This window comes from Rhinolophus hipposideros (assembly GCF_964194185.1).
Source record: "Rhinolophus hipposideros genome assembly, chromosome: 13".
In the NCBI taxonomy this organism is placed as follows: Eukaryota; Metazoa; Chordata; class Mammalia; order Chiroptera; family Rhinolophidae; genus Rhinolophus; species Rhinolophus hipposideros.
The window spans coordinates 31,885,067-31,901,739 of NC_138059.1; the positions used below are offsets into that span (position 1 = coordinate 31,885,067).

The window sequence follows — 16,673 nt, forward strand, 5'->3', positions numbered from 1 at the left end:
ACTCCTTGTAATGTAGTTATGGAGATGCAACTTGCTATTTTCCCCCTGAATCTCTTTTTCCTTTTTCTTTGAATGTAATCATTTAAATTTTTCTGTGAAACTTGAATGCCATGGTTACTGAAAAAGTCTTTCATTCTGTTTTACTGGATGGTCCCCAAAAGAAACATTTGATCTTGTAGAAAACAGCTGGGTTGTAGAATTCTGAGCTCTGTAATGGGATGACACCCAATCCAGAAAAGGAAGCAAAAAGCCCAAAGACTGTAGTGAGTAAAAAACATAGCTCAGTGGCTTAAATTTGGGATATATGAGTAAAGGTAGGGTAAGCTATATGTAAGTAGGTGTCTTTTTATCCTTTTAGCGGGTTGTAAAAAATTATTATTCTTTGAATGATAGAAGGGAGTTATGATATGCTCTTTCAGTTTTCGGTTGTAATAAAATATCTAAAGAAAAATTAACCAGAGAAGAGAAAAGGGAAATATTTAAATGGTGGTTGGGGTTGCGTGGATTTTATTTAACCGTAGGCATAATGCTCTATTTGCATTATGATGGGAGTGGGGAGCACCATTAAACAAAATAAATAATTAATATGATATTTTGGAAGATGATAAATTACACAGAGAAAATTCAGCGGAAAAGGGAGTTTGCAAATGCTGGGTGGGGAAAGGCATAACGACTGTGAAGACATTTGAACAGCTAGAGAGGGCATCATTCACTCTACCTGCGTGTGGTGGGGAAGGCTTCAGAGGGGTGTTATCTTGAAGAATGTGAAATTCACTAATTGTTACCTTAAGTCCTTATAGGGATCTCAACAACCTCATACTGAATTCATCTTATTTTCTCCCAAACCTATACTCTTCACTCTCTCACCCCATGTCCCATGCAGTTGATTCTGCCAATTGAATATGTCGAGTCCAAGTGTTTTTCTCCACCGCCACTATCTTCCCGAGTAATGCAGTAGCTTCCTAAGAGGTCTCTTTGCAGCCACCCTCACCTCTCTTCCTTCTGTCCTCCATTCTGTCACCAAGGTGGTCTTTCTAAAATGGTGTGCATTGCCTAGAGGATACACTTCAGACCCTTAACATGCATCCACAACTCTCCATGACTTGTCTTCTGCCCCTTCTCAAAAATTTTCTTTGCAAGAATGGGACTGGTTGCAAGTAACAGAATCACTATGATTCTTCAGAGGGAATTTTGTTTGCCCTTTCCTCAAACAAATCTTAGTTTCCAGCTACAACAAATTATTTACAGTTTCTCTAATTTGCCTAACTGTTTCCATTTTCCTGTTGCACTTTTTTCCGCCTCCCCCCCCCCCTCTGGTTCAGCCGTTGTTTGTCAGTCTAGTTGTGTGGGACACAGCTCCCTGGCCCATGCTGGTATTTTGAGCCTTGTGCTCCCCTGGCTAGGCAGTCAGGCAGTCAGTCACCAGTCGTCGGCCCATGGCAGCATATGGCAGCCCACAGCAGCTCATGATGGTTGCCGGCCATTCACGGTGGCACACGGTAGCCCTTGGCAGCTCATGGCAGCTCACAAAGCAGCCTAACTCCAGGGAGAGATGTTGTTCACAATCTTAGCTGTAGAGGGTGCTGCTCACTGGCCCACGTGGGAATCGAACTAGCGAACTCTGCGTTAGGAGCACGGTGCTCCAACTACTGGGCTGGCTCCGTTGCACGTTTTGTTTTGAGTTTGGAATCACCTGTTAACTGCCTTTTAAATTACCACTTGCCCTTCAAAATCTACTTCATTTCATGGTCTTTATGAAGTTAGCTCTGCTGGCTCATCCATCTTTCCTTTGTGCTACCACTGTTCCTTTGTTATTGCACTTAACACCACTGATCCCCTTCAGTACCTAGACCAGTAGTATGCACACAGTCGGAGCTTAATAATTGTTAGTGAATTTAATTTTAGATATATAGCAATTTGAATGACTTAAGGGGCAATCAGGGGGAGAAATGTCCAGTCTGATGGGAGTTGTGGTAGCAGCTGTTACTGTCTTAAAAGTAATGGCTGAGGCTTTGAAGAAGAACTATGTAAGCACAGAACGGTAAAATAAGAAAAATGCTGTGGCAGGATGCCTCATTTAGGGAATAAGCAGAGGAAAAGAAGCCAGAAAAAGGAGACTAGGAAGAAGCTTGGGAATGGAGTCTGGCATATAATAATAGGTGCCCAGTAAATAAGATAAAACACCCCTTTCTAGATGCCTAAAAAACAAGCATAATCCTATCTAGAAATACTGTAACTAAGTTAGTCATATCTTTCAGACCTTATCCTGTATATTTATATCTGTACTTCTAACTCAAAAAGAGTCATTCAGTTTGTAACCTGCTTTTTACACTTGATGATTTTCTCTGGAAACGTTTTCAAGTGTCTATTCCCCTATATTATTTTATTTTTTAAAAAAAGATTTTATTGGTAAAGGGGAACAGGACTTTATTGGGGAACAGTGTATACTTCCAGGCCTTTTTTCTAAGTCAAGTTGTCCTTTCAATCTTAGTTGTGGAGGGTGCTGTTCAGCTTCAAGTTGTTGTCCTTTCAGTCTTAGTTGTGGAGGGCGCAGCTCAGCTCCAGGTCCAGTTGCCATTTTCTAGTTGCAGGGGGTACAGCCCACCATTCCTTGTGGGAGTCGAACCGGCAACCCTGTGGTTGAGAGGACACATTCCAACCAACTGAGTCATCTGGGAGCTCAGCGGCAGCTCAGCTCAAGATGCGGTGTTCAATCTTAGTTGCAGGGGGCGGAGCCCACCATCTCTTGTGGGACTCTAGGAGTTGAATTGGCAACCTTGTAGTTGAGAGCTCACTGGCCCATGTGGGAATCCAACCGGCAGCCTTCGGAGTTAGGAGCACGGAGCTCCAACCGCCTGAGCCACCGGCCGGCCCTCCCCTATATTATTTTTAATGGCATCCAAGGTATTTATAAAGCTCCCCAAAGTGAGAATAGGGAGAGGAAGAGCCCATCAGGTTGTGAAGCCCTCTGGGTGCCACGGATGCGGGTGGAAGCGTGGGAAAGAGAGGCTATGACTCCTCCGGCAGAGGCCGGGATCCTGCAGGGCGCCCGGTGGCCGGAAGGGGGCGCCACGGAGCGGGAGGAAGGGGCGGCGCGGGGCGGGGCGGCGCATAGCGGTTACTCTGGGCGGCAGTTCAAACCGAAGGAGGGAAACGCCGGGCCCCAAGCGAAGGTGGCGTGGGGGTTGCTATAGCCCGGCCTCCCTAGGGGCGAAGCGGTGGCTTCACCCGACGCACCGGGCAGCGCCACCTCTCTCCTCTCCCGCCCGTCGGCCTTGGTGCCCCGCGCGGCCCGGTCGGTGCGGCGGCCCCTCGGTCTCCAGGTGGGCAGGAGCGGGCAGCCCCAGGAGTGTGCAGGCTAGCGGGCCTCTGGGCGTCCCCTGGCCTCGCGGCCCACTTTGCTTTCCAGGTGCTGGCACTAGAGAAGCGCCCCGAAGCCGTCCGCTTCACTCGCTCCGCGCCAGGTGACACGCATCCACCCTCGGCCTTTGGGGGCTTTCTGGGCCAAGGGCCCTGGCGGCCCCGTCGAGCCTCCCCCGCCAGTCGGGCCTGGGGAGGGTCCCGGGAGGGTCGCCCTGGTGAGACCGTAACCCACTCACCTGCGGAGAGCACCTGGGGGAGTAAACGACGGCGCCGAGACTTACACTGCGTTTTCAGAAACCCGAATTTGGGATGTTTCCTCAGTTCTAAGACTAGCTGGAGAAAACAAGGATATTAAAATCCCCGTTATGTGGAAAGCTGAAGGAAATTCAGAGTGATTTAGGCCTTTTCAAAGGTTAGAAATAATCCCTGCAAAATGTACTTTCGGTACCTTTCAAATGTTAGCAGTCACCGTTAGTTGGTTTCAATTAATAGTTCAACCTAAAGTTTTCTCTTTAAGAGGCATTTATTGGACATGAATTTTCAAGACAAACTGATTTTCGTGTTTGGAAGCCTACATAAGTTTGACATCCAAGAGCTCAATATTTACTGATGGTAAGATTTTCCACTTTAACAAATGAGAGAGATTTGGTTTTTCATGTAGTTAAATAATAAGTATTTCATTCTCCGATTTGACAAGTGTTTTTAAATTTTTAAATTTCTAAAAGCGCTGTAGAGATAAGCGTTCTCCACCCTTTATCAGGAGCTTAGTGTTAAAAACTGAATATCAAGGAGGCTTGTTTGATTCATCAGTGAACTGTTGAATCAATAAAAATTAAGTAAGCCAATGGGCATTCTGTAATTTTTGCATGAATAATTTAAAATAATAAAAAACTTAGTCTTGAAAAACCGAGTTTTATTTGAGACCGGTGTCTTGGGGTAGTAGAAATAGGAACATTATGACAGTAAAGAAAGCACGTTTGAGGCAACTTCAGATGGGTAGATGAACAGAAAAAAATTCAGAAGAATTTTTTTTTTGTATGTTTATAACAAGTAGCCTATGGTTTTTAGGGGGAGAGGATGATATATCTGCATCCCAGTTTGTTTCTAACAATTTGCTTCTGTTTCCCAAAATCTAGCTCGGTGAGGCACCTAGTGGTGAATTAGTAGAATAGTTATATTTTGTTTTAACTTTAAAAGGATTTCTTGACTTGATTTTACCAAATGTCATGAGTGGAAATTGTTACTTCATAGGATGATTCTCCGGGAGAGGGAAACATTTGTGGGTGAAGGTGAAATTTGAAAACACACATATTATTAACTTAATATTTTGGAAACAAAAGTGTTTTAAAATACAATACAAATTGTAGAAAGCAGAGTTTGATAGTCTTGGCTGGTAAGCATGTACAGAAGATAGCAGTGATTCACACGATCTGTGGGGTTCTAGATCAGAATAAAACATGTGTGAGATTTACCAGAAAGGAAAAGAGGTTTAAAAGGTTGAAAACCACTTTAGATACTTTGCCCAGTAATAATGATCATTATACCATAAAGAAACTATTTCATTTTGTGGTTTGAGTAGTATTTTTTTTTTAAAGTTCATGCATTAACATATTTAATATAACAGGCATAAATGAATTACTTTCCCATTACAGCCAGCTAAAGTTATTTTAATAGAGAAAAATCATGTTTGGTCTGGAGAAAACTTTGAAAGAATGACAGTTGTCTTAGTGTCTTTGAATAATCTGGAGAAATATCAGAAACTATGATGACTTTCTTAGCTTCCTTTGAGTTAAGATTTAATTCAAGTTTCTAAAAAAAAAAGAGCTGTGATACTATTGAAAAAATGAAGTCTTTCCTTGTGTCATCACAAATATGATTACTGAGTCACATTTCTTCTTTAAGTAATTTACTTGAATTCTTTATTTGAAATTTCAAGAGTATTATAAAGAGCGGGTTTCCCACAAATAGTTGCCTGTTGTCTGTGAATTCAAACCTGCAACTGGACCTTATGTCTCAAAATATTTAGAAAGTGAGACATGAACGAGTATAACATGCTGACTGTGAAATGGCCCTATATCTATGGGGCAGTGGGTTCATTTTGGTTAGCTCAGGAAGATGTGTTAGTAATTTATCAATGAGCCAGATCTTAGCAAAGGTATAAGTGTGGGAATCAGACCTTGTGAATGAATGGTCACTGAATTTCTGAGACAGGCTTCTGTTATAAGTATGCATAACATTATCCTGAAGTTGCTTAGCCAACTTGCAGTTAAATCTGGTGACAGCACTCAATTGACACATTTCCTAAAGACTTGTTTAAAAATTAGCAGATAGTTCTTTTTAAGCAGCTTTAGTTACATCCCAGAACTTTGAACTATCCAACTGACTAGATAATGGCCAGCACAAATAAGCTAGAATATTAAAACTACTATTTTGTACTTTAGTGCTGTTAAAATCATAAGGTAATAAAATCATCTAAAAATGATGCTACCAGATTATTTTCTCAAGTGTAGTTCAAGAAAATATTTGTGCGTGGTGCTTAGACTAGTCTGAATATATATAAACTGAAAGTTTTTGTTTTTATGATGTCAAAAAGTAGTTTTAAGTAAAATACACATGAGTATATTGTAGATTTGTTTTTTAAAGTAACTTTTTTATTGCCATAAAATTTATTATCTGTACTCATAACAATATATTTTGGTGTAAGCTTGTGAGGCTACTCATTTCAAAGGAAGAGTAAAATTGGTTTTCACTTTGTAGAAACAGATTTTGAAGATGTCAGAAAGGCATTCAGATCACGCTCAAACTGGAGCAGGAAATGAGGTGGACTCTCCCACTGTCAATTTCAAGTACTTCAGCTTCAGAGATTTATGTTCTACATCTTCATTTCAAGATAGTGGCTACAGTGAGTTGTCAAAATCCTGCAGCTTTGATACTACAGATAAAGAATTTTTTGGAAAGGAAGAAAAAGGTCTGACATTAAACTATGAACATCCTGAAACTTCAAGTCTGGGCTTAAGACATGCTTTAGAGTCCCCCACTCAAAAAAAGAGATTTGTCTTCCCTAGGAAGGAAAAGGATAAAATCCCAGAACTTTTTGAAACTCCTAAAGTTGGTGGAAAAAAATTTTTACTGCGCAGAAGGCTGGACATATCTTTTTCTCTTCTAAAGGGAGACTTTGAACCACAAAATAGTTCTCTAGAAAGTAGTGTAAGCCAAGCTCTCAACTTAGAAAAAAATATTCCAAGCAGTGCTTCAGGTTTTCCAAGGCAAAATAATTTTAGTGCTTTAGTTACTAGCATTTTGACAACAGAAGAAGCAACTTCCAGCAGTCAAAAATTGAGACTGAATTTTTCTCAACAGAAGACTTCTACAGTTGATGACTCCAAAGATGACTGTAACCTGTTTGAAGTTGAATGTATATCTCCTATTCAGGGCAATAATTTTAAAGACTCTGTCACCCATGACTTTAGCAATAGCAGTCTATGTGTTACTGATGAGAATCCATATCCGGAACTTCTGGGCTCTGATAGTGGCACAACGTGTGAAACAGATGAGGACATATTTGTGACTCCAATAAGTAACCTTGTAGCAAACATTAAATTTAAGGCAAGTCAAAGGCTTTCTCCTTCAGCTGAAGTGAGAGGCAATATTTCAACACCCAAAGATAGTGGTTTTGACTCACTTTGCTTGGATAAATCAGAAGATTTCCTCTCTGACCAGGAGGGTTCTTTTCAAGAATTACTTCAGAGGCATAAGGGAACGCTCAAAGTGGGGTCAAAGCGTCTAGGAAGGTTGAGAAGATTGTCCACCCTTCCAGAGCAAGGCTCACAGTCTGAGACAGAAGAGGAAAAGATCACCCACTCTGATTCTGAAATAACACCAGCAGCTGCTTCAGACATCTCAGAGAGTCAGCCGTGCAGTGACAGTCAGAGTGGGGATTCGATTTTGAGCTTTAAGAATTTGTCAAAGACCCCAGCCTTGCAATTAGTGCATGAGCTCTTTATGAAAAGTAAAAGGAAAAGATTCCAGCAGAACAGTACACATGCATTCTTGGAAGATGGGGATAGGGGGAAAATAGCTCTGCTGCAGTATGTACTTGCAGGACTAATTGGCAAGAAAATGGGCATAGAAAAACTGGACATCTTAACAGAATTAAAATATAGAAATTTAAAGCATATTCTCACAATGGTTTTAGATTTCTTGACTGCAGAAAGCCTATGCAGGTAAGAAATAATTTTTTTTTTGACATAAAACTGCCTTTTATCACTTTTTAAAAAAAGTTGGAAAGCTTTTTCATGAGTAGTTTTCCTGCTTTTTGTTTGTTTTGTTTTATTATTTCTATCTGATTGTCTTACAATTTATCAAAGGTGGTTTAGTGAACTCCCTGATAGAGCTTACTGGTATAGTTCCTTCCATGTTAAAGCCTTCTTTAGAAGCAACAATATAGTCGTCTTCTTGATAAAGGTCATGTCAGTCATTTGGGAAGAGAGTTCCTAAAAGTTGAACTTTAAAATTTCAAAATGACAAGCTTTATTCAACAAAAGTTATTTAATGATTTATTTCATAGTTCACATCCTGTTGTCAGATTGCAAACTATTGAAGTTATGACACTTGGTCAGAAATAATGTAAAGCATTATAGTAACTAAGAAATGACAACATACAAAAGATATCATTTAGTTATTTAAGTTTTAGAATTGAAGAACAATGGTTAGCTTTCATTTTAGGGTTTGGTCTTTCCAGAGACCAAGGGAATATGGATTATTTTATTTTAAACACAGCAGTGGAAATTAATTACATTTGGGAATTTCAAGGAATTAGAAACTGAAGAATTTATGATCACAGAGATTTCAGTATACTGAGTGCTGCTACATAATTAAAGGGAAACTATGTCAAACAGGAGTATTGGGGTGAGAGGTAGTGTTATAAAGACTAAAGTGAGAGTGTTTATACAGGCAATTTTGGGGAGTTGCAGGACTATCAGAAGACAAAACCCTCGGGAATGCCATGACCAGGAAGGAGGGAGAACATGTGGAACAGGATTTCTGTGAACTGATGGTTTGATGAGGGCATACAGGAGAGTTAGTGAACCTCCTTTTTGATAGGAATATGTCAAGAGTTTGATTCATTGAGTCCTTGCTGTTTTTATGGCCACTACTTCTCTTAGAGCCCTTCTTCACCTTTCTGCCATGAATTAATTGGAAGCTCTTATAGAGAATTGTAGAATTTCATAGCTGGAAGTCTGAGATATCTAGTTCAGTCATGTATTTTGCAGATGAGGAAACAGCTCCAGAGAAGTTTAGTGACCAGCCAACAGTCACTCAAGGAGATAAGAATAACTCTGGATTTACAATCGAGCCCTCTGATTTCTCATCCAATGTTTTCCTACAAACTCTTAAGGTTTAAAGTGTTTTTGAAAAGATTTGATTACGAATGTATTTGGTCTAACAAGTAGGATAATAAACAGATTAGTGCACCTATATTTTGTATGCCTTTTAAAAATGTTCAAATGAGATAAATTAGTCATTTAAAAGAGTAAGAGATAGCTGACATGTAGGAACTTTATTTTTGTATGCTGGAGTATATTTGGATACAGACCAGTTAAAATAAAACTTGGGTGATACTTTTGGGTACTCATTTGTGGGAGTAGTTGATATTGAGTCACGCTTTAATAATTACCTTTCCTGCCCAGGCCTCCAAATTTATAGTGTGTGTACTGCGGAATGCATGTATAATGTTAGCAGTGTTTATTCTTGGTAATTTAAGGTTATGGTCAGTTTAAATAGCTGTGGCAAATACCCAATTATATAGTTCATTTCTTCGCTTTTAATGGGTGACTTTCTGCCTATTCTTCTTCATCAATCTGATATAAGGTACGTGTATCAGTTTAGGGAGAGGCGATGAATGGCAACTGGCCCCAGTAGCTAGAAGAATAGTAGTGTTGATATCTGAAGTATTACTAGGGTCCTCCATAACAAGTGACTTTTTTCCCCCAGCTGACTGTTTGGTCTTACTTTCTTTGATTTGTTAAATTAGAATAATGAAAAACACCACATTAACAGTTGAAGGATTATCTTTAATAATTAGTATAGTCAAAGTTATTGATATTAAATAAGCAATCACTGGACATAAATTGTTTTTTCTTTAGCTGCTTCATTCTCATACACTTTGGTTTATAAAATTGGAACTTTGTAGTGCTACTCATAATAATATTTATTGTTTGGTGCTTAGTACTTCCAATGAAGGATTGATCATATGTTTATTTAGTCAAAATGATAGATTTGTTAAATACATTAATAGGAGAAATTGATAAAAACATCTTGTGCTATAGTTGACAGTCATTTGCTGAAGTCATTTTCCAAATTTTCAGTTTTAGTGTCACATTTAAAGTTAAATGCTGTTAATCAGTCTTCCAATGGACTCATATTGGCTTTATACGAAATTATGTTTTTCCCTTAACTGTTTCTAAGGTAATAATCTATCAACATAATGCTGGTATATATTTAATATTTTACTAGGATTTCTTTCACGTGGTAAAACAATATGAAGCAACAATATAGATCGTCATATTTTTAATGTAAATTTTTAGGTTTAAATTTACTGTCCAACATGTTTTAAAAAAATTTTTTCTTATTAATTGACAAGTGCAGAGAATGTTAATCTTGTGGAATATATACAACATAAGGACTGATCTTTTTGTTATAGTGTTTGGAAAGTGAGCAGAAATTGGCATGAAATTATTGTTCAAGATAAAAAAGCAAATCGGAGGAGGAAATTTTTTATCACACAACTGAAAACAGATTCTGAGGTAATGTATATAATACTTTTCTAAAATAGATCCTAAATTATAAGTATCTAATAATCCTATATTGCTGGACAACCTAATTTGGTTTTACTCTTAATTTCCAACCTTTTCCATTTAGCAAACATTCACTTATAAACTTTTTACCTTTCCCAAACTCTGTTTTCTTCTGGACTGTCAGTGGAGTTGACTACCTAGCATCAAGAACATCTTGTTGGGTTTGTTTTGTAAGTATATGTGCTGTTAGCAGTATTTGAATAGTAGTAATATGCTGAATCCATTCATAATTAAATATCCTTATAGCATTTTCTATTCAGTCTTTTGAGTGGCTATTATGTGTCAGTTGCTTAGATTCCAATGATAAATATTTCTGACATGGTCTCTGCTCTCTTGGAGCTCTTACCCTGTGAGTGATACAGGTAAACAGGTGATTACAATTCAGGTGTGTTAGGGGAAGCCCAGAGTTAGTTCTCCTGGAACATTTAAAAGGAAAGTTGCAAGATCCATCCATGTTGTCACAAATGGCAGTATTTCATCTTTTCTTATGGCCCAGTAATAGTCCATTGTATATCTGTACCACATCTTCTTTATTCAGTCATCTATTGAAGGACACTTTGGTTGTTTCCATTTCTTGGCCACTGTGAATAATTCTGCAATGAACATAGGGGTTCATAGATCTTGAGATTATCATGCTAAATGAAATAAATCAGACAGAAAAGTCAACCATATGATTTCACTCATATGGGATATAAAATTGAAAGCAATAGATGAACAAGACAAACAAACAAAAAATCAGACACAGACAACAGTTTAGTGGTTACTAGAAGGTAAAGGGAGGGGGTAGAGGAGGATAAAGGGGGGCCAAATATATGGTGATGGAAGGAGAACTGACTCTGGGTGGTGAACACACAATGCAATATATAGATGATTTATTATAGAATTGTACACTTGAAACCTATATAATTTTAGTAACCAATGTCACCCCAATAGATTTAATAAAAATTTAAAAATAAGTAAAAAATAACTAAAAGGAGTTTTAGATACTTGGGAATCAAGAGGCTTCTCAGAAAAATTGCATCTCAGCCGAGGGATGAATGATGAATTAGTAGTTATCCAGGTGAAGAGAGGGGATAGTGTTTAGCAGAGGGAATAGTGAATATGAAGGCCTGGAGGTGTGTGAGCATGGCAGATCGGTACTCATAAAGCTTCGTAAATGTGCGCTCCCTGGAAGATGTGAGGTCCAGCTTTAAAGTTACAAGACAAGTCCTACAGAAGCTGATTAATTCTTCCTAGGGACGCTACTTGGTGTAATAGGCATCTGCTGACTCTGGCACCCATATTTATTGTATGTTCATCTTTTAGACCTTTCTCAGGCATAATACCAAAAGATACTCTGAGAGTTCACCCCCTTATTCTTGTTCTAGTAAGAAGCATTTAATAACGTAAGTAAATTTTTAATTTGATTAATAATTGAGATGAAGCATGGCATAAACAAATATGAACACCTAGATACAGATTGGTGGGTTTCTCATTACAGTGAAATATTAGGGCCTGCTGTTAACTAAAATTTTGACTATCTGTTTTACTTTGGGGAAAAGTTTTACCTTCTCACCTAAGATTAGTTTATGACTTATTCACAGCTCCTGGCTACTTATGGCTACAACTGCTGCCTCTGGGAGCTAAAAATGGTGAAGATATTAATTGCCTTTCTAACATCTTTCTTGAGTGCTGCCCTACATGCTAAGGACAGACTTAAAAAACATTTTTTAAGCCAGAACCTATTAATATTAAACTTTTAGCCCCATGTACTCCTTACATCTTATTAGGAAGAAACCTGTTGTTGTGTTTGGCAACCCTCCAGGTAATTCTATATAAAATATTTAATCTTCACAGCTTACCCACTACTTATTTTTTTATCTTGGTTTCTTAAAGGACTGTACTTTTTGTTTTCTTGTTTTGGTTTTCTTTTCAAATTTTTTTTCAAAGTAAAACATACATGGTTAAAGTAATCAAATTGGACAATGAGGCTTATAACAAAACACCTTGTCCTGCCCTCTCCCTTCCTACTCTTGCTTCCTGTCCCTTCAAGGCAATCACTTTAAAGTCTTTAGTTATAATGGTGAAGATATTAATTGCCTTCCTAACATATCTTTTTAGATATGGTCCTTCTGATATTTATGTCGATATTTCTAAATAACATGCCTTTATTGCTATTTCTTGGCATTTTTCTATGAAGGGGATTGTTCTCTAACCTCTCACCATTACTACCACTCCCTACCCACCTCTCTCTGAATGCCTTTCTCCCTTTGTCCTATCTTAACTACACCATCATTTGGGAGCAAATCAGAATTAGATGCTGACATTATAAAGACTGTTGAGATTATTATGATTTTTTGACAGCTGTAATATGTAGTGCATATGGTTATACCTTTTTTTCTTATATAACTTCCAGAGTTAATAATTGCCCAGTTTCTTTCTTTTTTGCATAGTGTTTCTCTATACAGATCCCTGATTCATCTCTTCTTATCCACCAGAACTGGAAATCTCCTCTGTGTAAGTCCAAACAAATCATGTATTCTATCTGTTCCTTCTTTTCCTCAGAGACATCCTGCTGGTGCCATTTGTTTGCCCTGTCATTCTAATATGGACTGGTTGCTTTCTACCTGAATTATCCTAATGGGTCATGAACCAAAACAAAGTTGTTAAATGGTTTTCCTCACAGTTGTATAGCATCACTGAAAACTCCTTAGTGTGAAAATTAGAATGCACAGACAGACCAGCTATGTATAATAGGATCTCAATTTTATGTTTGCTTTGTAGCAGTGAGAATGAGCATTAAAATTGGAATACCTTTTCCATTGAATTTCTAAATCTACTGTATTCTTCACTGTTTTCTTATAATTATGGAAATGAACAATCATGAGGTGACTCCACTCTCACTTTTAAATGTTCTCTGATAACATGATGATGGCTGTGTTTCAAAAATTTTGTGTGTTAACGAACATGTGCCTTAGTTAACTGCATTGCCTTGTATCATTCAGAGATAGTAGCACATACTTCAAGCTCCAGGAGAACAGGGATTAGACTGTTTTATTCACGTGGAACCTTTAGGTGTTCTATAAATATTTGTTAAATGAATGAATGTTTCTTCTGTGGCTGAAATTTGCTTCAAACACATATCTCTATTTATTTATTTTTTGGTACATGCACAATCACTGTGTTTACAACTGCATCAAAATCCATTGAAATTTTGTCTTGTGTGCTCTTGTGTGATGTGCTTGTGGCCTATGCTGCAAATCATTTATACAAATGTAATATAAAGAGTACTGAGTCCTTGAAAAATTTCAACTATTTATTCTAATTTCTGAAAACCAATATTCATCCATTACACTTATTTATGTTGTTAAACTGTTAATCATGTAATTTTTCATGACCAGCTAACCTCATTTCCTATATTTATCCTACAATAATTTCTCATGTTTTAGGTCTCCCCACTGTTAGGAGCCAATTGTGGCTACGGTGGACTATCAAGGGAGAGGAAACACAATTATACTTGGAGAAATGAGGAAACTCACCCGCAGCACATTTAATTTTGATAATTGGTTAAGAATGCCAATTTTTTTTTTTAAAAAAACAACAAAAAACCCATACTTTGTTTTCACTACCAACTTTAACAAAGTAGAAGGCTATAAGGATTACTCATTGAAAATATTTCTTGGCTGAACATTTGAGTGATGTGGAAATCCAGTTCAGATAAAAGTGATTTCCTTTTAAAATATCAAAGCTGTTAAAGCTTAAGGGTAAAAAATGAATTATGTATTTGCAAGTATTGCAAAAACCAGCCAAACAAATTGGGTGTCATGGTCTAACCAGGCCCATTACTCTTTTGACATATGGCTAAGGTAAGAAACCTTCAAAGAAGTCCATGATATTCCATAGCAAACTTTAAAAAGGACTCACCTCTTCGTAGACCTTGGCTTAAAACAGGTTGGCAAACTCTGGTCTGAGGGACAAATCTTGTCTGTCACCTGTGTTTTTAAATTAAGTTTTATTGGAACTCAGCCCTCCCTGCTCTTTCGTTTTTGTGTCTCTACACTGCTTTTGCTAAAATGGCAGTTGAGTAGCTGCAACTATCTGGCATGAGAAGTGTAAATGTGTACTATCTGGCTCTTTTCAGAAAAAGTCTGTCAACCCATGCCTTAAACAGAAAAATAACCAATCATGCAAACTTAAAGCTAACATTTATTGTTTTAATTTTTAATATATGTATATTCCTTCGACTTTTAAATGTTAGATAAAAGAAAAAGAATTTCTAGAAATAAATAGCTTAGGGAGAAAATTCTAGTGGTGTGAAACCAGTTCCAAACATTTAAATACATGTGCATCAGAAAGCTGTCCTGGAACTTTTGATGTTACAGTACTGACCCCTCTTGTCTTTTACCACAGGGGGCTATTTTAAATGTTCAGGATGCTGCCACTCGGCTCCATCTTTTAAATCGATCAGCTTTAAGATCTGTACAAGCTCAGGCTAGGACACCAGGTTCTCAGAAAGAACAAGTTTCAACATTTTCTCCTTGGGGAGAAGTTTTGACACCTATAGCAAGCTCTTCAGTTACTCACTTACATAGTAAACAGGAAGAATATGTTAAGGTGAGTATCATACGTTATTAGAAATACTTACAGAGCTTGAAATAAAGCCATTCTCTATATGAAACTGGAAGATTTAGTGTATATGCTTTTACTGCAGGTTGCCAAAACACTTTTTATTGATGAAGCATTAAAACCTTGCCCAAGGTGCCAATCCCCTGCTAAGTACCAGCCATATAAGAAAAGGGGACTGTGTAGCCGAAGAGCCTGTGGTTTTGACTTTTGTGTGTTATGTTTGTGTGCTTATCATGGGTCTGAAGAATGTAGTAGAGGAACAGCAAATCCAAGAAATAGAAAAGATGTTCTTCCAGGAAGTGCCCAGAGTAAGCGGAATTTAAAACGCCTCTAAAGAGACTTTAAATATAAAAGAAGCATTCCCCACGCAACGTTTTGTCTGAGATAAAATTATGAATATTTTGAAAGCATGCAAATTTTCCCATTAATGACAGATGATGATTTATTTCCTATTGTATATATTACAATCGATGTCATTGTATGTTTTCTTTAAAGTAGTGAGTATTGAAAAAATTTTATTTTACTATGTTACTTTTATGCATTTTAATAATTTAGAGTTTTAAATAAAGAATTTTCAATGTTATCATATATGTATTTAACTGTTTCATGTAATATTTAAAAAGTGTGCATTTCATCACTATGTGGTGAAATGTACTTCAATCACTTTTAAAAAATAGTTTTCCAAATAATATTAAATTTTGAATTTGAGATTGATGGCCTTAATAGATTTGGAAAATGAGTATTTGAAATGAAATATAAATAAAATGTTTTTAGAAGTTCTATTGAATTTATAATCTTTCTCTTAATTTGGTGAGAGTCATATTTGGGCAGACTTCTGGTTAAATAAAATTTACTTAATATTGATAAATAAGAAGACATAAAAAGTAAATTATTAGACGTATGTGGTTATTCACAATGGGAATCTTAGTCAATAAACTATATGAGTCATACATTTCATGTAAGTACTTTTTAAAATTCCAGAACTATAGTCACTGATTTTTCATTTGTTTATTCTAGCCTGGGTATCAATATTCTGACCAATTTGGGCTGCTTGGAAAAGATAAGGTTTTTTATCTTTTAATAAAATTTATTAAATTGTTTATAATGTACCTCTTTCCAAAAATGAAGTTGTGTGGTTCATTTATAGAAGAGCAGCAAGAAGGGTAAGTTCTGTTGAACAAATTACTAAACCCAGAGGAAAATTTGAAGATAGTTTCATAAATTCTTTGTGTCTAGGTAACAGATGTGTGTATATGCCTGTGTCCACACTATATACACAGATTTACAATGTAGCTTTTCTTATACATTGTTTTAATAAGACAATTTTAAAGTGTGCATTAGATATGGATATATTTGGAAAAATCTACCCTAATTTTTAATTTTGTAGTTTAACTCCCTAAATTTTTTTGATTAACTGCTAAATATTAAATTTTATCATATCCTTTCTAATTTCACAAAGAATTTTAGGAGGTTAAATATAAATATGAATAAATTGTTAGTTATATTTAATATGTTATGCAGTCCATAAATTTTACATCACATTTTCTGATTTATTTGATTCTAACCAAGTTTAGTTTTTAATATCTATTTAATTTCCTGAGATATTTTCCACATCAGGATCAATATTAGGAACAACTAATGTTGTTCACTTAAGACTGCATTTTTTTCCTCCATCAGAGAAGTTTCTTTGTTTTTAGGAATTATTCCCAGTCTTGATTCTCTTAATTTATGAAATCAACTCTTTGATTTAATCCAAACTATGTACTTATCTTTGACCTTTCTTTCTCTGGCTCAGATCAAATCATATCTTCTTCTGTCATACGTACATTTTTGCTATTTTATGCTCTT

At 36.8% G+C, this 16,673-nt stretch overlaps 1 protein-coding gene across 1 annotated transcript; it reads left to right on the forward strand.

Moving 5' to 3' along the window:
• Positions 1-6,120: 6,120 nt before the first annotated feature.
• On the forward strand, positions 6,121-15,159 carry FBXO43 (F-box protein 43; the record flags this gene model as incomplete). Its single annotated transcript, XM_081070815.1, has 4 exons — positions 6,121-7,586; positions 10,067-10,169; positions 14,610-14,813; positions 14,911-15,159. The coding sequence occupies exons 1-4, from the start codon at positions 6,136-6,138 to the stop codon at positions 15,157-15,159; spliced, it is 2,007 nt and encodes a 668-aa protein (XP_080926941.1). The 5' UTR covers positions 6,121-6,135.
• Between the last annotated feature and the right edge of the window lie 1,514 nt (positions 15,160-16,673).